At 40.3% G+C, this 23,657-nt stretch overlaps 1 protein-coding gene across 1 annotated transcript in view; it reads right to left on the minus strand.

Moving 5' to 3' along the window:
* LOC144218314 (carboxypeptidase Q) overlaps positions 1-23,657 on the minus strand; it is a 165,911-nt gene that overhangs the window by 98,721 nt on the left and 43,533 nt on the right. Inside the window, exon 2 of the mRNA XM_077748164.1 lies at positions 8,981-9,072. Within this exon, the coding sequence (XP_077604290.1) occupies positions 8,981-9,072 (92 nt within the window). The remainder of the gene's footprint in view (positions 1-8,980; positions 9,073-23,657) is intronic.

The following is a 23,657-nucleotide window of genomic DNA, read 5'->3' on the forward strand; positions in this document are numbered from 1 at the left end:
AATCTATTTTATTTGATTACCTTGTGTAATGAGGCTTTTTCAAGGCTAGATTACCTTACTCATTATAATTATGACGGATAGTTTTGCTTAAAATGGAAAAGATTTAAAAATACCAGAAACCTAGTTCAAACTATTCTAGGATATTTTTTCCTCCTTTGTACATTTCCTCCCCCTTTGTCATAATCCTTGACATTGTGATCTCCTTCTAAGAGTAGAGAAGAAAGTAACATGGTTCCCATGAAAAGCAGATTAGGCGAATGGCATCTGGACAACACTCATTTTATTCACTGATTTGAAAGTTAAATAAAACAATCTATAATATTTTCTAATTCCAAAGTTAAATTCTACTCTTATAAGTAAACTCTTAAAAATTAGTGGAGCACAATAATATCCTTCTATATGTGGTGATATTTCCTTCTTAGTGAGTGCAAACTGAATTCAACCAATAAAGGAGTTCATATTTTTAACAAGTAATAATTTCATTGGTGGGAATGTAAACTGATGCGGCCCCTCTGGAAAACAGTGTGGAGGTTCTTCAAAATATTAACAATAGAACTTCCCTATGACCCAGCAATAGCACTGCTAGGAATTTACCCAAGGGAGATAGGAATGCTGATGCATAGGGGCACACGTACCCCAATGTTCATAGCAGCACTTTCAACAATAGCCAAATCATGGAAAGAGCCTAAATGTCCATCAGCTGACAAATGGATCAAGATGTGGTTTATCTATACAATGGAATACTACATGGCAGTAAGAAAGAATGGAATCTGGCCATTTGTAGCAACGCAGATGGAACTCAAGGGTGTTATGCTAAGTGAAATTAGTCAGGCAGTGAAGGATAGATACCATATGCTTTCACTCATAAGTGGAACCGGAGAAAGTTAACAGAAGACCATGGAGGACGGGAAGGGGAAAAAATAGTTAGGGAGAGGGAGAGAGGCAAACCATGAGAGACTTTTGAATACTGAGAACAAACTGAGGGCTCATGGGGGTGGGAGAGAGGGGAAGGGGGTGATGGGCATGGAGGAGGGCACTTGTGGGGATGAGCACTGGGTGTTATATGGAAACCAACTTGACAATAAACTATAAAAGAAAAAAAAGAAAAAATAAATTAAAAAATAAAGCATTTGCAAACTTAAAATAATAATAATTTAATCAACAAAGAACAACACAAAGGCATTCTGTGCCACCTTTCTTCCCCCTTTTCTAGAATAATCTATTTTCTGGATATAAGAGAAATCTCCTTCTCTAAACTTTTTAGGGATCATTCTTGCCTCAGGCCCCCTTTGATCCCAGTTGAGTTTCAACAGTCCCCTGACTGCATGTGAAGTCTGTGCTCCTGGGAGTCAGCTTTAGCTATGAACAGAATGGAGTTTCTGTGTCCTGCTCTTCCAAGGGTTTCCTCCAAAATAAAGCAAGGTCACTGCAATCATTAGCAGCCCTACACACCTCATGCAAGATAAAAAGGCCTTGAGTCGCTTTTAAATCATAAGGCAGAACACAGAATGAAGATGACAATCTTAAAGGCAAGAAAACAGGAGAGGATGAGAGAATGATGACCATTAGAGGTAGAGACAGGATTTTCCTTGGGACTCTTGAGAACTGTACCTTGAAAAACATAAAAATATTACTCCCACAGGAATGGCCTATGTTACATAGAAAGTCTAACAATAAAGGGGCGCCTGGGTGGCTCAGTCAGCTAAGTGTCTGACTTCAGCTCAGATTACAATCTCATGGTTTGTGGGTTCCAGCCCCACATCAGGCTCTGTGGTGACAGCTCAGAGCCTGGAGACTGCTTCAGATTGTCTGCCCCTTCTCTGCTCCAGCTCTGTTTTTCTTGGTCTCTCAAAAATAAATAAATGTTAAAAAAAATTTAATAATAATAAAAAAGAAAGTCTAACAATATAATGCATTAGAGAGGATGGGGACCAACTAGGGTTCTCATTGCTGGTGGGAATGTAGAATGCTACTGCCTCCCGCTTCTTTGGCAGTTTCTAGCAAAGTTAGACATAACCCATCATATGACACAGCAATTCTACTCCTAGAGAAGAAAAGAAATGCATGTGAAGCATATGTCCACAAAAAATTTGCACAAAAATGCTCACAGGAGCCTTATTTATAATACCTAAAACTAGAAACAACCCAAATGGCCATCAACAGGAGAACAGATAAAGGAGTTGTGCTATTCTGATGGAATAGCAAACTCTCTGTAGTCAAAAGGGACGAACTACTATTAATGCATCAACATGGATGAATCACAAAACTATACTGTTTCATGTAAGAAGCCATACTCAAGAGCATGTACTGCATGATTTTATTTATATGAAATTCAGGAACAGGCATAACGAATCGATGGTGATAAATATCAGCATAATAGTTACCTTTGGTGGAGTCAGGGGTTGATCTGAAAGGGAAGCTTCCTAAGATAATGGGGATATTCTATATCCATCTGGGTGTAGGTCACACAGGGGTATACATTTGCCACATATATTGCGTTATATGCGTAAGATCTGTGCATTTTATTACTGAATGCTAATTATACTTCAGTAAAACACTGTTAGCCTGAGAAACATGTTACTTCCAAAAATCAATTACATAGAGCACAAGCAATATGCATATAAATACTTCTCGAGTTCCTTTACTATAATGTGAAGAAAGAAAGTGGAAGAACTTTAGATCTGGAAGAGAACATTTTACACCTTATCAAAATATGTGAAGTAGTGTTTTATAATAAGAGAAAAATACGTAAACATCCTTTATAGGACCTTCTGCTATGAATTGTTATGGGCACGCTGGATGTACCCTCAGGATCATTTCTATTCTAGATGACTCCAAAACACAGTAACAAATTCATTTCCTGGTGGAATTACTTTATTTAGTTACTTCCTCCAAAATGCTTATAGACCTTTTTGAGCCAAAGTTCATTTTCTTGAAAAGAGTGGTTTAGACATTATAATAGAATTGCATATGAGTCTTAAAATTTATACATGAACCACAAATAGCCTCATATATTTCGTAACAATTTAGTAAGGCTAGCAATTATTATAAGAATTTAGCTAATATTTCAAAAGAAAGCATTACTGTAAAGTAAAGGTAAGTATTAATCTGAATAAAATTTTGAAAATTAGTTTGGCAATAAGTTTCACCATATAATTTTAAATCACTTTAATTTTATGTTTTTCTATGAATATATTAATAAAAGTACATTGTAAACCAAGATTTTACTAAGAAAAGGATAGTTAATATTAATTTTAATTTTAGTCCTCAAAAGTTTAGCTACATGTGTCCATTAAAATAGCTGTTAGAGGAGCGTCTGAGTGGCTCAGTTAGTTAAGCGTCCGGTTTCATCTCAGATCATGATCTCATGGTTCATGGGTTTGAGCCCCATGTTGAGCTCAGTGCTGACAGCTCAGAGCCTGGAGCCTTCTTTGGATTCTGCCTCCCTCTCTTTCTCTGCCTCTCCCCTGCTTCTCTGTGTGTCTCTCTCTCCCTCAAAAAAAAAATAAACATTTAAAAAATAGCTTTTATAGAATTTTCACTGTTGAAAAGATTATATGAAGAGGAAGAAGTAATACATTCTGAGTAACAAAAAGAAGGAAAAATAATTTTCTGCATTCACTCACTCACATGAGTGATCTATGTAAGTATGGCCAACTTTACTATCAAATAAATGCCTAATAAAAGTGTGTAGAACAAAGGATAGGACCTGTACATTTATAGCATTATAATAATATCTTCTTGAAGAATACTTAATTGGTTCCAAGCAAAATTAATAAAATTTTCATTTAGGTCATAAAAAGCCATAAATAAATTGTTGTATAGAAATAGTAATGTAAGATCTTTTATAATTTTTATCATATAGGTTAAGGCTCAGCAAACTTTTTCTGTAAAGGGTTAGATATTGAATATTTTAGGTTTTGCAGGCCACATGCAGTCTCTGTCATGTAGTCAGCTAATGGGGTAAAAACCACTCTCAGCCTGAGGTCTGTACATAAACAGGTGGCCAGCTGGACTTGGCCTGCAGCCAGATTATTGGTCCCTTACTGATATAGATCACTAAAAACCATAACTATACCATAAAATGCTAGGAAAATTATTTTAATAGTTCAAATCTTTTATTTTTCAATTACCAAAATAGGTCTTCGCCCCCCAAAAAGTTCCATTCCTCTCTGATATCACCTACACTGGAGCTAAAGGCATACCTCAGGTCTCAGTCATCATTAATATAAAGGAGAGTAGCGTTCCCTTTTTTCTCTTCCTGATTACTCACTCAAACCCACATATTCCTCAAGGAGCCTTCCTCCTGACCAACAAGTCATAGCCATTTCTCCCTTTTTTAACTCCTTTACATCTATCTACCGTGCTAAGCTTTTACAGTACTCGGCACCCTGTCAGGGATAGAGTTCTTTGTAAAAGCAAGATACTTTTAGTATGTAATTTAGAACCTCATTATATATTGTTTGTTATACTAAATTCCTTATGTCTGTGTTTAAAATTAATGTTTAAGTAGGATGCAAGGTCCTTATGGCCAAAGACTCTGACTGCTTTTGTTTTTACTTTCCTTTCTTGCACTTCTCTCTCCCTCCCTCCCTCCCTTTCCTTCCCTCCCTTCCTTCTTTCCTTAGATTAGAAATTATTACACATTCTTAGAAATGTCTAGATCAGGTGTTATATTTATTCCAAGGATAGAAAGTTTATGTTCAATCAGGGGTTCAAGAGTTAGTCAGAAAATGTTCTTTGTTTAATTAAAAATATTTTTAATATTTGTTTATTTTTAAGAGGGAGAGAGAGAGAAGGAGAGAAAGAGAGACAGAGTTCAAGTGGGGTAGGGGCAGAGAGAGACACACAGAATTCGAAGCAGGCTCCAGGCTCTGAGCTGTCAGTACAGAGCTCAATGTGAGGCTAGAACCCACGAACTATGAGATCATGACCTAAGTCGAAGTTAGACACTGAACTGACTGTGCCACCCAGGCCCTCCATTTCATTTTTTAAATTTTTATTTATTTATTTATTTATTTATTTATTTATTTATTTATTTATTTATTTATTGAGAGAGAGCATGCACACATGCATGAACACAGGTTGGGGAGGGGCAGAGAGAGAGGGATGGAGAGAATGTTAAGCAGGCTGCATGTGGGGCAGGGCTTGACTTCATGACCCTGAGATCATGACCTGAGCCAAAATCAGGAGTCGATGTTTAACTGACTGAACCACTCACACACACCTAGGCAGAGAATGTTCTGTGGGAAAGAGGGCATTTGAGTTCATCCTTGCTGAACATATGAAAAATGTAAAGAAGAGAATTCAAGGCAGAAAAACTGTATGATTACTGATATGAAGAAAGACAAGTATGGGGGCGCCTGGGTGGCTTAGTCGGTTAAGCGTCCGACTTTCACTTAGGTCATGATCTCGCGTTCGTGGGTTCGAGCCCTGCGTCGGGCTCTGTGCTGACTGCCAGCTCAGAGCCTGGAGCCTGTTTCAGTCTGTGACTCCCTCTCTCTCTGACCCTCCCCTGCTCACGCTGTGTCTCTCTCTCCTAGAAATAAATAAAACATTTAAAAAAAAAAAAAAAAGAAAGAAAGACAAGTATGGGATGTGTAAGGAACCGCTTATTTTTGTCAGACTAGAAGACACTGGAGGAGACTGGTGGGAAACTATGGCATGGAGAACCACAAAGACCAAAAAGCCAAGCAATTTGGGCTAGATTCTTTTTATAATTTTTTATTTTAATGTTTATTTATTTTTGAGAGAGAAATAGACAGAGTCAAGCAGGGGAGGAGCTGAGAGATGGAGACACAGAATCGGAAGCAGGCTCCAGGCTCTGAGCTGTCAGCACAGAGCCTGATGCAGGGCTCAGTCCCATGAACCGTGAGATCATGACCTGAGATGAAGTTGGATGCTTCACCTACTGAGCCACCCAGGCACCCCAATTTGGGCTAGATCCTATTAGTGCTGGGGAACAACTGAAGGTTTGGAGACAGAGGGTTTGTCTGAATTGAGCTGGGCTTCTGGAAGATTAACTTGATGTGGTAGGTATCATGGGAAGCCTGAACTAGAAAAGGCCAGGGGGCATAGAAATGAAAGATTCATCAAAAGTGACAAAATGTAGAATCAATGGGGCTTTACTGTTTATTAGATATGGACCGCAAGGAAGAGGAAAGAGGGAAAGATGTCAGTGACATTTTGACACCTGGTGGTAGGATGACGCTGTCATTAACAGAAATAATAGAGAAGGAGGAGCAAGTGTGACAGGGATGATGGCTGAACTCCCTTCCAACTGGAGTGTCTGTTGTAGAGTAAATGTTCAATAATGGTAGTTTACTGATCTACGACTGCACTGCTGAAGATAACACTGCCTTTGTTTCCTGACAGACAATAACAGTGGATCTTAGAACGGCATGCTTAATTGTACATTTTAATTGTAAATAATACGTTGTTCTCAATAGAGCAAAGCATAGTTATGATAGGAGAGTCTCTCTACATTTCTACATTGTGAGAGTTGAGAGAGGAAGATAAACTTTAATAAACTGAGTTGAAGAAACTGAGTCTCTGAGAGGCCGAAGGACTCATTGCTCATGTCTCATATCCAGTTAGTGGCAAAACAAAGACTAGAAGCAGTTCTCCCAAAGGCCAGGGGTAGATTTAGTTTCTTACTAGAGGGGAGAGAGCAAAAACAAGGCCTCGGAAAGTTCAGATGTGGTGACCATTCTATGCCTGTACTTGCCATGTTTTGGGGGGTATATTTGTGGGAGGAGGAAGGGTATATTCCCTTGTCTGCTAGTTGTGGTTTATAGGTTGTAGCATTGCCTTTAATATAAAATAGAAACTTCTGTCAAATAGTTGTTATGCAAAGCAGACCAGCCACCAATATACAGACTCTAGCAGAGAGGCAACATGGATATTGTCAAGATAAACCAGTTCTGTTAATGTGATTTCATGTCCTCCGGAAAAAAATGTATATATATATATTTTTTTTTCTGCCAACCTCCTAAAAACTTAGAATCAAGTTATTTCTGATGTTATCCATGTAGTTTAGTAGGCTACAGTGAAACTCAAAACCTTACAGAGAAATAAACCTTCTTTTTTTCAGATTGAAGGAATTTCAGTGGTTGAGCAAAGTTTAAGCCAGATCCATTACAGTTTAAATCCAATGTTTTTTCTTGGAATAGAATATATTATCGAGAACAAATGTGTTTCACACCAGTTCTTAGGTATTATGTTGTTTATAGAGTCCAAGATGTGTAGAATCTAAAAGCTCCTCCTTAAAAATAATTCAGTTACTCTTGTCGCCTCAAGATAAAGTGTGAACTTCTAAACATGTTGTGTATGTCCTTCGTGTTCAGGCCCGTTTACCTGTCTACTGTGTGCTCTGACCACTGCAGCTCCCCGTCTGTGCCCCAGCCACTTGGGATCCCTTCCTGTTCCTCGGTGTGCGGTGCTCTCTTTACCTCCAGCCTTTGCACATACAGTTCCCACTACTAAGTCCCCATTTCCTCCCTGCCAAGTCCTTTTCTTTACATTACTTCTATTCAGTCCTGAAGTCTCTAGTTAGATGTCATTTCTGCCATGGAGCCTATCCTGAATGTTCTCCCTGGGCAGGGTAGGTGAGCTTCCTGTATAACTACTAACTTCCTGTATAACAACTAAAAGTTATACAGTTACTGTATAACTATAAAGTTCAATGGTTGGTGTCCTTCTTTATACTGCAGTCTGGGTAAGTTTAAGGTGACTTGTTTAATGACATGAAATCTAGTGCCTACTCTAATGCATGAAGCATAGTAGGTGGGACGATATATTAAATGAATGTTGCTGAATCTAGAATAGCTCTCATCTGGAGCTCCAGTCCACCACAGCATATAGAAGATGATGCTACTGACCCACCAAACCCAAGGACACGTATCTGGAATAATCTGATTCCCCAGGATCACTCGAGGCCAGAAGAACTGAAGCGGTTAAAGAGTTGAGCATAAAGCATGATTTTCCTTTGTACAGTAAATAGCTATCTTCGGTGGCCAAATTCATGTCCCTTAGCTCATTATTCTTAAGCTCTAACTGAAATAGGGTTATAGAGACTGACTCTGTAAATGATCCAAAAAGATATAAACAAAATTCAAAAAAAAAAAAAAAAAAAAAACAAAAACAAACCTCTCTCTGATTTTGATCATTTAAGCTTGCAGATCTGTTCCTTGTAATCTGGAAATGCAGGAAAAACCTCCCAGCAGCAGCAGACCAGACCCTGCTCCTCTGCCCATCACTGCTTAGCAGCTCGCCCACCGATCTGGGAATTCCTCTTTGAACTAACACTTGATTTGCTCCAGAGTATCTCTGAGCTTGTACACTCTGCCCTCTCTCAGAGGTTGTTCTTGACATTAATCTCCCTGTCCCCAGTTTTCAATGTGGTCTTGTATTTCTAATAATCATCTTCTACTATCACCTTCTTGCCTCAAGCTTCACCTCTGCCTTATTAAGGTCAATGTCAGACAGAGCTGTCTGCCACATAGCCAGAGCTGAGCTGCTGCCATTCCCACCGCTACTACCTATGCTCCTGGCTGACTCTAGGCCCTGGCATTTGGTTCTCAAATACCAGTGCTCCCAAGAGGATTTAGGGCATAAAAGTATAGGAGAGGGCTCCGTGGGGGAGAGGCAATGCTTATCTACTACTATTTCTCTGGCACACAACAAATAGATGAACCAGAAAGACTTTAAGAAAATGGCAGTGTGGTAGGGGGGATTCCCCTAAGGTCAGAGACTGATGTAGAAACAGAGAAGCCTTCAGTGAACTCCACAACAGAGTACCCTCGGTCCACCAGTGCGTTCTCTGCTGTGGGACTGGATGCAGACAGCGTTTGCAAGCAGTGTTTGCTGGGGTCAGCCTACCACAAAGAACTGCTGAGAATCTTCTGGACAAGATGTCTTTGATTTATTCACACTACTGTTAAACATGCAAATGCCCAGCAACCCATGGCTACTTCCTTACCTTGTGTAACTGATAATACTGGAAGGCACCGATTCCACCTTGTTCCTCTGCCGTCCAGAGCACCAAACGCAGAGTCCTCTTTGGTTGCAACCCTGGGAAAAATAATAAAATAAAACAAGTGATCCTTCAGGTGATTTAAAATTTTTTTAAAAATGGCAAGGCCCCTCATCTGCATTCTGGAGGCAGGAGGGACTCAGAGGCACACATATTCATCTCCTGCTGATGTGGCTGCCTGATTCAGAGTGTGGCTGACACAGCAAAGAAGCGCCCTCAGGGCTGATCTCCAGGGTATGCTAATGGGGAAAGGGGTTGTGCAAATGCTGCCTGCAGGCTAGGAAGTGAGAGCCTCTAATCACATCCTGAACCGACAACCTGCCCAGCAGGATCCAGTGTATGGCCAAGGTCAGTGGAATGTTAGATTGCATATAGAAGATGCAGTCAGGACTCTAGGCAGATCAGGGAGTCTTCCAATGACTAATTGAAACGCAATCACTTGGCTCTGATTCAAGTTAAGGTGTGTAGGGGGTTGCTCCTTAGTCTAAATCCACAAGCTGCCCACGCTATCCTCAGTGCCGTGATAGCTGCGAAGCAAGTACCGTGTTAATGGTAACCCACAGTCATTTTCCTTTACTCTTTGGAAATATAAGGTCATTCATTTAAGGTCAATGAAAACAAATTGCATGCTGATGACATTTTATTTACCTTATTGCTTCACAAACAGCTTGGTGACAATCTCATCGACTTGGGAAACACAAATTTCTATCTTGGAGTTATTAAAGTTGCTGGCCAATCTGGCGCATCTAGGACCCTTTGTGAGTGACTGTGTCTGCTCAGTAAAAGTTAAGTACCAGGATGTCTGTTTTCGAAATTTAAAAAAAGGGGAACACAATATGCTAAGAGTCCCATTTTGTGACCAAGAATTAGAACCTATTCTGATTTGGACCTTGTAATATCATTTGAGAGAAATAACCGTGACAGAAAAACACGAAGCTGGGCTTGAATCTTATGAAGAGGATCAATCCTCCTGCCTCACCACAGGGGGGCCACAGGGAAGGACTGTGAGGGGCGCTGAGACGGGCACACTACTAATCTCCAGTGTAACTACACAAGTGTGGCCTTCCAGGGAACAGGCCGGTCAGCTCCAGCCAGGATGATAAACACTCCTGAGGAATGGAGCCCGGACCCGCTTCCTCCTGCCCCAACAAGTGTTCTCCTTTCAGAAGCCTAGTGCTAAGGGGCTGCATGGGAGCTACATTTCCCACCAAACTGAATACTGTTTTGTTGTGAAGCCACTTTACACTCGAGAACTTTAACATAGTTAAAAGAATACAGGTTTAGGATGTAGGCTGACCTGAGTTCCTGTTAAAGCCTGGGTGAGCAGGGTCTATATTCAATTGCTCAGAAAATCCCATTGGTGCTCTCTTCTAAGTCCATCTAGAACCCAGCTTCTCACCTCTGCTAGCATGGTAGTCAGAGGCCCACCCTCTCCTGCCCAAGCTGCCGTCACTCTCTAACTGCTGTCTCGGCAACTGTCTCCCCCTGCAGCCAGAGGACCCCTGTAAACAAGCTTGTTGATTCACTGTGATGCCCCCAGTGCCCATCCTGTTTGGCACACATTAGGTGCCCATTAAATAGGTAAGGAATGAATACATGAATCCAAAGCTTGATGTGTCACTTAGAATAGAATTCAAAGCCCTCCACCACTTTCTCAGCCTCATCTCCTACAACTTTGCAGCTAGTCCACTCCCAGGCAAGCTGTTACAGTTGAAAATGGCAGACAGAACTGGCGAGCCCTGCTATCATTAGGCACTAGCTAACGCCTACCATTGGGACATTGATCTACCTGAACTTCAGCCTCCTTATCTGAAAAGCGAAGGGAATATTATATGCCCATCCCATAACTATTTCACGGGATGGTTGTGAGGGTGAAATGGGACATGATAATGTATGGAAGACAATTCTGTGCTTGGCATGTGACAGACCTTTAATAAATGAACTCCCAAACTACGTAACTGTATCTAAGCACAGAATGCACACTTGTACCCTTAGAGAGAAGGGGCATCTAAATACTCAGGAAGTTCTTTCAAAGGCATTCAGGTGCCTGCTGACAAAGAATCCTGAAGGGCCCACTGTCTGCTCCAGAGTCAAACTAGCCACTCATATCCAAAGCACAAACGTGAACTGTTGTGGGAAAAAATCTAATCGGTGTATCTAAGGATCATGATCTTTGGTTTCGCTAAAAGATATGTGCTTAATGTCAGTTTAAATCAAGGTACGTTTTGCTTGCAACATAGAAAAAATAAGAGAGACTAAATTACTACAAGTAAAAATTCTGAACATTTTTTAATCCATAAAAAGGAAAAAAAATACTCTTTTTACATTATCTCTGCATCTCCCAGCAAAACAGTACCAAATTATTAAAGTGATGGAATTCTCTAAATAAGGATAAAATCACAGTCAGCACAGGTTAGAAAAAAATCATTTTTTAAAAGCAAATGCCTTGAATATCCCTATAGATTTGGTGCTTCTCCTGAAAATCCTTATTGTACAGTATTAGTCTCCTTCACATTTCAAATCAGCCAGATGGCCAATGATATTATATTAAGATAATAAAGAAATAATCAGTTTGAAATGAGGAATGCTAAGGCCTCCAAACAACAGAAGCATAGCTGTTGGTGCAAAGCTGGCTCTGAAAAGACACACAGAGCCTCCTTCAAGCCCCTGAGAAAGTGACTCAGTCCTTGTCAGCATGGAACACCAGGGCCTGTACCACGTTCAAGGTGAAGGGCCAGGCAGAAGAGGTTAGGAAAGAAGTGTGAGCAAGTGCCCAAGTGAGCTCCAAAGCCTCTGCTCTGATATTCTGGTTGTCTCTAAACCTGACACAAATGCATGGCTTCATTTAATGACTGGACCCTGCTCCTAGCGTGGAGTTTGGGCCCCCAAGCCACTCGAGTCTGCAGATGGGCAGTGTGTGGCCCAGAAAGATGGTGGCCACGAATCTGAGTATTGTTTGATTCCCTGCTTGGCTACTTTGGTCTCTGTAACTTGAGGCTAGTTACCACATCTCCCTGGGCCTCAGTTTCTTCAACTGTACAGTAAGGAAAATGGTCCTTGTCTCATGGGATTGTTAAGAAAATTAAATGAGATGAGGCAAATACGTCAAGCATGGTCCCTGGCACATAGTAGGTTTTCAAGAATTGTTAGTTAGATTCTATATCATTGCCCACAAGTTCTTAGTCTGGGCCAGTAATCTGGGGAAATCTTGTGGGAAAGCCAGGAAGGCACAGTCCTCATTCCTTGTCCTTAGGAACCAGAGAATATCTCTGTTTATTCAGAGCGTGCACTCAGCCAACGGAAAAGTACAAACTTCATCTAACTTGTAAAAAAACACATACCCTCTTTCAGTGTGGAATGCTTCCTCATCCCAACATAGAGCATATCCAAATCCAAGTAAAGACAGAAATGGGTTCCTCACGTCTTAAAAGTAAGGGCCAACCAGAATTGTTAGTTTCTGAATAAAGTAGAAGAACTGGATAAATGTGAAAACTGAATAAAGCTGATATAAGAATATCAGTTTATCATTTTTCTTTTTTTATTTAAATTAATTAAATTTTATTTTTAAAAATTTAAATTCAAGTGAGTTAAGATACAGAGTAGTCTTGGCTTCAGGAGTAGAACCCAGTGATTCACCTCTTACATAAGACACTCAGTGCTCAAACCAACAAGTGCCCTCCTTAATGCCCGTCACTCAGTTAGCCCATGCCACTCACCCGCTTCCCTTCCAACATCCCTCAGTTTGTTTTCTGAATTTAAGAGTCCCTCTATGTTTTTTTTATCTTATTTTTCCTTTCTTGTGTATCTCAAATCCAAGCTAGATTTAAAAGCTAAGAAAATTCTAAATATATAAAATAACGACAATAATAAAGCAAGATCACCAATGGCAACACGACACAGTGATATGAAGTGGCACATAGGGATTTGATTTTGTAGTACAACCGGCGTGAACAAACAGCTCAATAGTTCTCCTGAATTACAGTGCTGGCCCTGGCACTGCACGGGGCCCCGGCAAGCGCGGGAAAGAAAGTCTTACAAATGGAGGTGAGCGGTAGGACTCTGGTCTTAGCAGTCTAGGCGTCAGGTGTCATTGAGGTTTTGTCAGAAGACGGCAATTTGTCCCCCTTTGGATGTACAGACACTTCTCAGAGGTGTCTCAACCTCCTGGAATTTCTATGAGGAACTCCAGATATTGCAGCACACATTTTACAGCATGTGGTTTCCCTCTTAAAAAAAAAAAAAAAAAACACAAACTGCTGGGGCACCGGTGGCTTAGTCGGTTAAGCGTCCGACTTTTGCTTAGGTCATGATCTCGCGGTTTGTGGGTTCGAGCCCCGTGTCAGGCTCTGTGCTGACTGCCAGCTCAGAGCCTGGAGCCTGTTTCAGTCTGTGACTCCCTCTCTCTGACCCTCCCCTGCTTGCGCCGTCTCTCTCTCTCACTCCTAGAAATAAATAAAACATTAAAAAAAACACACACAAACTGCTGATAACGTGTCAGAATGTTGTCTTGTTTATGAAATATGATATACATGCAATTTCACTTTCATTTTTACTGAGAGAAATAATAATGCTAATGGGAAAATAATACGTAGGAGAAAAGGTGAGAACAATCTAGTGGACTCTGTTTTTCATTCTTATCAAACCTGAAGAGGAGAAGGATGAGAGGTAATGTTCATTCAACTGATCAGTTGAAAAGGTCAGTTGACTGGCCTACACTTGCACCAAGTGGGGCAAAGCAAAATAAATACACATCAATCCAACCTTGTAGATAGCTTTCCCATTTCAAGAGTTCTAAAGAATGCTATTTGTTAACGATGTGTCGACTCAAATGTTCATTACTGCTCAGTTTCAATCCCTCCAGAAGTGTGTGTGAATACTGTTCTCCCTTCTGTGACCTACCTTTGCAGAGAGAGCACCAACTTTCTCTTACAGTAAATACTGTATACCCATCTTCCATATAAATGCACTAGTTCATAAATACACTTGTTGCCCAGCTCTCTTTTATCAATAGTTCAGAAGAGTGCTTACACTTAGAGATTTCTATCCCTGCAATAAACTTGATTAACATACTATCTGAGTTATAAGATAAATAATGACATATTAGCATCAAAACTGAATGAGAAGAGGCTGTAAGCATAGTCGTTAAACACATGGATTGGGGGGTCAAGTGCTATTTCCACCTTATGCAAGTTACGTAATTTGTCATATGGTATACAAGCACATTATCATTGTTTTGTTTTGTTTTTAAATAGGGGACATGGTTGAACACTTGATTATTTTAGTGAAATAAACTGTAACTACTTCTCTTTATAGGCAGGAACAGAAAATCACTTTGAAGGTCTTTTGTTCTTGGAAGAATCACTTGGTGTCTTAGTTATGTAAATATGAAGCAATTAGGCACTTTTGGAGGTATAGGGGCAGGACAACAATCTGTTGTTTTTTAACGTTTTTAAAAATGTTTCTTTATTTTTGAGAGAGAGAGAGACAGAGCGTTAGCAGGCCAAAGCAGGCTCCAGGCTCCAAGCTGTCAGCCCCGATGCAGGGCTGGAACCCACAAAATATGAGATCATGACCTGAGCCGAAGTCAGAGGCTTAACTGACTGAGTCACCCAGGCAGCCCATAACCTGATTTTTATATCCCATCGTGTATATTCCATCTACCTCTGAGTCATCTGGAGGAATAACCTGGACACTTGGAAGGAGGGAAATCAGTGTGTAAAGGAGAGTAGGGCCTTCTGGGAGGAAAGCCCCAGTGTCCTCACCCGCCTCCTTGGATTGGGGGCTGGGGATGAGAGACCTGTTGGGTCACAGTGACAATGACTAAGGTCCTGGGACAAAGAAAGTCCTGGAAACAACGAAAATGAAGTGAGCCTGATGAAGGGAGAAGTCTGGGCTGCTCAACACAGTCGCCCAGGGCTCTAGGGGAAGGGCTGATTTCAGCCTAGCATGTGGCCAATTCCAGAAGCTTCTCCAGATCCAGCCACCCTGACCCAGAGAGGTTATGGTGTAGGGAGTAATAGTTGAAGATGAGAATGAGTTGCAATCTTGTTGCCCAAAATGAGCATTGCTGTGACTCAGGGGTATGAACAATGTCATGCAGTGGCCAGATGGCACGGCAGTCACAGGTGGATCTAGCTACAGAGTTTTGGGGGAGGACTGACCCATTCGGCCTGAGAAAAGTCCTGGGATTCACGGACAATCCGGAGGTGGCGGGAGGGACCTCAGGAGGAGATAATAGACTTCCTGCTAATAAGGACTGTGGAAGCTTGAATGATTACCTGTAAAAGCGATTAAAGAGATGTGATCATATTTATAACCTGTGTTTGTGGAACAGGTCATAACAGTTATAATTTCCATAATTCAAAAGGAACAGTCCTACCTGATTATAATGATTAGGATTCTATTAGCCAGGAAAATCACAATTAATCATTGCTGAAGCAGAAGCACTGTGACTACCGGTGTGTGAAGGCCATTTTTGGCCCTAACCCAGTTTCTCACCGTCATCTCTTGCTTCTGCCTCTCATCCTAAGCTCCAGCCACATCATATTTCCTACCTGTCCCTAAACATACCATGTTAGCTCAAATTTTTGGTCCATTGTGTATCTTCTTCCTCTCTAGAATCCCACTCACTTTTTCCATCTGGCAAACTCCTATTCACTCAACAAAGCCCATCTCTAATTTTACTTTCTTTGGGAAAGCTCCCCAAACTCTAGGGCAAGGATGGCTACTCCTTTCACAATGTTCCTCTAGAACTTCATCTGTACCTCTCTGCACTTTCAAACACACTTAAATGTTGATCTCTCCACAGACCATTACTTTTCTGAGACTTACACATTTCTGTTTTTCATAATCCTGCTCTAGTACCCAATATTTGATAAGCGATGAATGAATGTTTATTGATTGACTAAATTAATGTCTACTTGCATTTATATAAATATAAATAAAAGCTACTGCCTTTTCATTTAATCTAAAGCATATTTGTGACTCCTGGCTTCACAGAAAATTGGTAAGATATGCTCTTTTTGCGAAACCAAAGCCCAAATAACACAGGTAAAACCACCCCAGTAGCCCAGATAATCAGATGTGCTTTAACTTCACCATGAGCCTCAGTTGCTATTGCAGTTACTTACTTTTGCAGCACAGATGGGTCTAGTCAAAATTTAGTACAACCGCTTTTGTTGATGAAGTCATTAAATAAATATATTATGGTCAACAGTAATCTTTCCATCAGCTAACTGTATTAAATTATAGGTATTTGCATTTTGAACTCTGACAGTTCTCTTTAATTTTTTACTTAGCTATTTGTTCTGATCATAAAAACAATATATATCCTTTTTAAAACTGAAAACTAAGAAAAACAATTAACAAGTGGAAACAAAAACAACCTCTAATTCTATTGCTATATTTCCTTATAAATTTTGTATGCAAGTATGTGTACACAGAAGCAGTGATATTTTATATATAGTTTTATACTACTTTTTCCACTCAAAATCATGGCATACATGGCCTTTATCTATAATAATTAATAATCAAGAAAATGATTCCTAATTGTTTTAGCTATTCCCTTATTATTGGACATTTAAGGTTTAACAAGTTGTTAAAAGTGGAAACAGCGAATCTCAATAATATAAACATTTTTAAGGCTCTTGCAACATGTCACTAACTTCCTAAAGAAATGTTACCTATTTATATTTCCACCAGCAGTGTATAAGAATATTTACTCCTCTGTAGTATGGAATTTTTAATCCTATCTCTTTTGTTTTCATAAATTATATTCATTTTCAGCCATAATAATCATACAAATACACACTTAAACTGTAGTGTTTTTTTTAACTTGATTGAGACAAATGTTAAGTTTATTTCTGATGCCTAACTAAAGTTTTTCTTATTTATTTATTTATTTACTTATTTTTTGTTTTTCTGAAGTAAACTGCCTGATAGTAGGGCTTTTTCATTAGTATGTTTCCAAGATTGTGTTAGTATCATGTAGGGATCACAAGTCTGATCTAGTTGGCATCTTTGAAAATACTATTTCCTTTTCCCTATCATTATTTAGAGTGTTTTTATCTGCAAGGAGAAATTGAGAAGGCTGTTTAATGATAGATTTGAACTCTGAATCACATTTCTGTTAAGAGCTCTACCTTGCAAAAACATCCAAATGGGGAAGAGTTAAACACATGGTACAATCTCTGAGAAAATGATGGCAAATCAAGTACAAGTACTAAGACTTCTCTTACAAATTCACAGTCAGCAATACAGTTCTTTAAATTTTATTTATTGTGAATATGGCACTGCATGAGAAGAACGAATGTGTTTATACTTGAATCGGGGATTATCAGAAAGTAATACATCTCCAACAAGCAACTGAGATGAGGAAACTTCTGGGCTCCCCGTGCAATACCAAACAGCAGACAGGAAGCACAAGTTGTTTATAATGCAAGAGCCATCACTAAGCTGCTTCTGGGAACTCTTTCAAGTGCTCCTCTGTAGGGTGATGGTGGAGGGGATTTTATCTTCATTTTTTCAAGATGTTCTTTGTATATAAAATTAGTTATGAGGTTGCCTAAACTTGTTTTTGACCAATACTTAACCATAATTTTTATTCTCGGTTTCATTTAAGTTTAGGTTTTCAGGCCAGAACACACCTGGTAGTATCGATATATTGTTTGAAATCGGTTTTGAACAACAACAACAAAACCCCCATCTACTGAGCACTGCACCCTTCTTGGCTCCCAAGGGGATCATTCAGTGTTCTTGCTAAGTAAGAACCTCATCATTGGAAGAACAAGACCATCACAATGTCCCCTCCTTTCCATTCCCACGGTGGACACCATGCGTTAAGCCCTCTGAATCACTGCAATCACAAACTGTTGCCTTCAATTCACTCTGTAAAACTGCCACCAGATTCATCTTTTTTAAGTAGTGTTTTGAACATGTCGCTGGCTGCATGAAACTCTTTAATCGCTCCTTACTATCTATAGCATTAGTCTGCCTCCAAACTTTTTTGAATCTGCATCTCTGTCAGTAACACAACTTTAAGCATGCATCAGCACATGTGTATGTTTATGCGTAAATGACACATACGCAAATTGTCAAACACTTAACATATTAGTGAAATGTATTTCTTTTTTTAGATAAGGAATATTTACCCGTACCCAAATGATGATCCTACTTAGTGCCTGGCTTCAGAGACCACTGAGCTAGAATGTAGAACCCACAGGCATTAGAGTGGCATTTGAGGCTTTATACAGACTAGTTCCAATCTGTCCCCAGACTTGCCTCCAACTACTCTGCTTTCTAAAGCCTCAATTCCAGAGAAATCGATCTCTTCATTTTCTTCCCATCTCTGTACTTTTCCTCATAACCTTTATCCCACCCCATCTGCCCTTCCTTTTTCTCTTGACTTACAATGTCCCAAACATCTTTTTTAAGACCCAGCTCCAATTCCTCCTGTTCCACTCTCTCCTTCCTTCTGACCTGCAAAATTGTTATTTTCTGTCCAGAGGGAAATGCCACCCATTTGGCAGTTGGTCACAATTAATGTACTATCTGCATGGGTTTCCACATGCAGCTCCTGGTAAATCAAAGCGCTCTATACATATGAATGGATTAGCACACCTCATGGAAATGGTTGTAAGCTGCAGTGAGATGGATATAGATTCAATCTATAAAAAGAACTTTTGGACAGAGGATATTTTTAAACATTAAATCAGTTATCAGTTACATTTGCCTAAAGGGAAAGTAAAGCTTGGAAATAAGGCGGGGAACATGGAAGGCAGCTGGCATCTTTAAATCTCCTTTAGAGCTACAATATTATAATTGATGCCTCTGCAGATACTGAACCCATCCACAGGGACAGGGCACTGGCATTTTCTCAAGGGAAATGTTTGCTGGGCCTTCCAAGAGATGTGCTGTTTATCTCAAACATTTTCATTCCTCAGTTGGGGAAAAGCGTGAGACGCATTTGTATTCTCCAGATAAAAGAAAGCTCAGAGCAAACTCAGGGGTGTTTACATGAAATTTCAATGCCTCAAAATTTATGAACCTTACACTGCCAAGGAAATAGATTATCTGACCTTACGGGGCTTTTGCTTTTCCAGGTCATTGTGCCACATCTTATATATAACAGCTATTAGGGTAAGAGAGAAATTTTAAATAGTCTGTTCAAAGTATTTATAGGAGTTTGGAAAATTTTACTTCAGACCTCAGGGGACTGTCATCTTAGAAGGACTCCCCAGGTTTATCTGCTGTCCTCCTAGGGCTGAGCTTACAGGGGCATCTTTGGTCCCTGTGAACACTCCACTTCTGAAATGAAACCAAACTCATGAGGTTCTGTGCTTAGTGTGGGAAGGAATGTGATGCCTCCACTCTCAGCACTTTTCCCAGGACCCCTGTCCTCAAACCTTAAAATCAAACTACTAGATTTTTTTCCCACTGTGTAGACATTAACATTTCAAGAACACTATTTCCTGTCGTGGTCTAACTTACTTATATTTAATCTCCACATTTTACTCTTGTTAAAACATGTCATTGCTGTCCATCTTTCGATATGTGAGCATATATTTAAGAATTCTAGCTCATAAAGGAAGAAACCAAAATTCTGTAATAGGAGAAGTGGACATACAAATCAACAAGTACTCACCTGGACTAACTGTGCAGAAATCAAAAAGCTTAAATGGCATAATCAAAGCTACCCAAAATATCAGACTCACTCATTCAACAACTAGTCCTGCCCCAGGAACTAAGGGCTGAAGAGGACAGTCATGCTCTCTAGACTCATGGAACCTAAACTTACAATCTAGAAGAGAAAGGGAGTTAGCATCCCCTACATCACTCTTATCACTCCTGCAATCCCTCTCACTGTTGTAGCACTTGGAATTCATCTAAAAAATTAACTTATCATTGTTCTGGATGGAGAATGAGGTTACTCCGGAGAGGCGGAGAGACGAGAACTGGGTTCAAAAACAGAACTGGGACATAGGGTAGAAAGGTAACAAAGGAGAGAATGAGATGAGAGCAATTATGTAGTGGTACAGCACTTACAGCGTCACTCACATGATTTTAGGAACGGCCAACACTCGGTGCAAGCTGGGAGAGACGGGACCAGGGTTTACTGGGCACTCAGTACTGTCCCAGACACTATGCTGTTTCCAGATAATATCCCGTATAATTTTAGAAACATTGGCCCATTTAATTCTGCAAAGCAAGTAATACTGCCTTCCCCTTTTACAAATAATGAAAGTGACAGGTACAGAAATTAAGTCACCTGCCCAATACTACACAGCTAATAAATGGCAAAGCTGGGATTCTAACTGTGACCGGCGGATGCCCAATCTATGCTTCTAACTACCTCAGATCTCAGCCTTCCCAAGCAATGTTGTATGGGAAGATCTGGCCAGTCTTGTACCTCCTTCTGTCTTTTTATAAGGTAAAACTCTACCTTCTTCGGTCTTTTTTTAGGTGAAACTCTCATATTAGACAGCATAATCTCATGAAGCTACTGTATCTCTTCCCATTACTCACAGGTCCATATTAGCACCTTCAAATTTCCTATAAAATTGCCCAACTTCAAAGAGACAAAGTGGCAAGAATAGGCTGTGGTCAGTAGTTGAGAGAACTGGGACCAGTGCAGAGAAAGAAGTTTTCTAAGCGGATGGAGATGAGCAATCAGATCTTATGACACTGAAAAGCTGAACCACACTGGAATTTCAGATTTGTAGCAACAAGGATGACAAAAGTCTTAAACTGCTGGGTCTGAAAATCATCACTAACTTGAAATAAGTAGGAAACAGAGAAGGAAAATAACATTTTCTATAGAAGACTCATTGGTGTTTTGGGAACCTGAGCTCCAGAAATAATCAAATTGAATCTAAAAAAAAATTATAAGCCTAGCATTCACTTAGACAGATTAACAAAGTACATTTTCTGCACATAAAAATCACAGGCCTTCTGAAAAATCAGGAAAATATTACTGTCAAGATTATTGTAGAAAAGAAGCTCTGAATGTAAATATATTAATTTTTGTGTCAATAATAAATCTGTTTGGAAAACATAACTCATAAGGACATTGCAGGGGTTTTAAGTTCTCCTATGGAAAAATGATTTTTTAAACATCAAGTTTTCGCTGTTCTTTGCAGAGGGAGATTATACTGGGGGAGAGTCATAACTGAGTTTAAGAATAGATCTAGACAAGGGCAGAAAGGTGATCAAAGCACAGATTAGGGGAGAGCAATTACGTAACAGTGGAAGTATTTATGTAACAGTGGAAGTATTTACGTAACTGTAAATACTCCCCAACTGGTGGGGAGGTGAGGCTGGGGAGAGCAGGCAGCAGGATTTATGGGGTACTTATCACTATGCCAGACACTGCGCTAAGTTCTTTCTAGACATTATTTCACTTAACTTTCACAACAATCTTGTAATACCTGGAGTGTTATAATACCTGGGGGTATTATCCCCAAGTTGCAGATAGGGAAACAAAGACTAAAAGAATGTTAAGTGATTTGCACAACTTCACAGAGCTATTAGGTGCTAGAGGCTGAGTATGAATCCAGATTTTCTTTTACCCTAGTGTCCAGGCCTTTTCAAAGAGACCACCCTGATTCAGGTCCTTATGCATTGAGAACATTCTTGGACATACAAAAGACAAAAATAATTAAGGCAAATGCTAAAGGCATTACCACAGAGGCTGAACTTCAATAACAATGTGAAAGTTAACTGAGCTACTTTCTAATGAATGTTTCACCAAGTCGACCATGTCCTGAGTCATCAGTGTTAGGTCAAGAGGCGTCATTATGGAGGACAAGGCTTGTTTTCAAGTTCCCATTCATTTCCACCAGGACCCCACCTTCTAACCTCTCCTCAAGTTTCCAGTGTAATCTTAGCCAGGAAAATAAGGGATGAGATAAACACTATATTAGGGAGGGAAAAGAAGCAGAATGAAGATAGGCACAAAGCACGACATGGAAAATCAACTGCAGCTAGCCTGTGACTTGTAGAAATCACAGAAATTATACAAACCCCACTGTGAGCTGTGGGCCTTGAGGTACTGCCATCTTTGCTCTTCCACATGGCACTCCGCTCAAAGTCATCCCCTTCTATTAGAATTTAGCAGGGCTCACTCTCTCACTGGCGTAACCAGGGGATGAGTGAAAGAAGGAAAGAAAGGAAGGAAGGAAAATTAATGAAAAATTAAGAAGATCCAGAGAGCAAAATGAGTAGGACACTGAAGACATAGCTACGATATAAATGATGAAAACTGTCTTTCTGTGTAAAGAATAAACAGAATAAGAAACATCTTTTTTTTCCCCCAGTAGATAAGTAACTCCTTAAATAAAAACTGGTGACACAAACTCAAGAAAAGATGTGGACACTTTATCCCTTCCGGTACCTCTTGCCAATAGCCCCCTGGTTGGGGAAGCAGTCAGCACACCACACTTGCTCCTTAGGCCCTGCATCCACCTTCTACATTAAGGAAAACTCAGGTGTGGCATGGGGGAGATGTAGCGGAGAGTAGCTGAGACCAAGTAGAAAGAATGCCAGAACCTATCCAACACAGAACCCAAGAATCCAGACCGGAAGGTGCCCATCGGGCCTGGCTCTCTGAGGCATCAGAAGGAGCACTGCGGTTTCTAGACGCCAGCATAGGGCACATGTAGATACAGGGCAAGAGCCCAGGGGCTGACCTGCTGGTGGCAGAGGGCTGGCCACACAGAGCCCACCAATGCACAGTGACTGAGCGGGTTCTGCCTTGTGTGGTAAAGAGGCATTGTGCACAGGACAGGAGAGTCTCCAAGGCCAAGGGGTACGGAAAGGGTAGTGCATGGCCCATACCTCAGACCCAATGAAGTCATCGTGTGAAGAAGAGGTCATGAGAGAAATACAAACCCGAAAGACTTCCGGGGCGTCATGCTGATCCTGACACGGATAGGAAAACACTAACTAGATAATAGAGATGTTTGCTAACGAGGTAAAGTAAAACGAAAGCTAGCATATATTGAGTGCCTATTATATGCATTAGTTCCTTTAATTCTTCTCAATAGATTTTCACTGTAACACAATGGTGTTGGTATTATTATTTTTCCAATTTAACAGATTAGAAACAGAGGCTGAAGGAGGTGAAGCAACTCACTCCTGGTTACATACAGTCATCACCCCTTGTCGACAGGAGATAGGGCCCAGGACCCCTGGTGGAAGCCTGAAACCATAGATAGCACTGAATCCTATCTATACTGTATTTTCCTGTATGTACACACCTATGATAAAGTTTAATTCATAAATTAGGCACAGTAAGAGTTTTAGCAACAATAACTAATAATAAAATGGAGTAGCATAACAATACACAGTAACAAAAGTTATGGGATTGTGGTCTCTCAAAATATCTCGTTGTACTCTGTTCATCCTTCTCTGGATGCTGTGTGATGATAAAAATGCCTCCGTGATGAGGGGAAGTGAGATGAACGACGTAGGCACTGTGACCGCAGCGGTGGCCTACCACTGACCTTCCGACAATACTCTGCTTCTGGACTGTGGTTGATGGTGGGTAACTGAAACCATGGAAAGTGAGATGTCAGACAAGGGGCGACTACAGAATATGATAATGGCAGAAGCAGGACTTGAACTC

This window comes from Crocuta crocuta, unplaced genomic scaffold (genome assembly GCF_008692635.1).
Source record: "Crocuta crocuta isolate KB4526 unplaced genomic scaffold, BGI_CrCroc_1.0 scaffold39, whole genome shotgun sequence".
Taxonomy (NCBI): domain Eukaryota; kingdom Metazoa; phylum Chordata; class Mammalia; order Carnivora; family Hyaenidae; genus Crocuta; species Crocuta crocuta.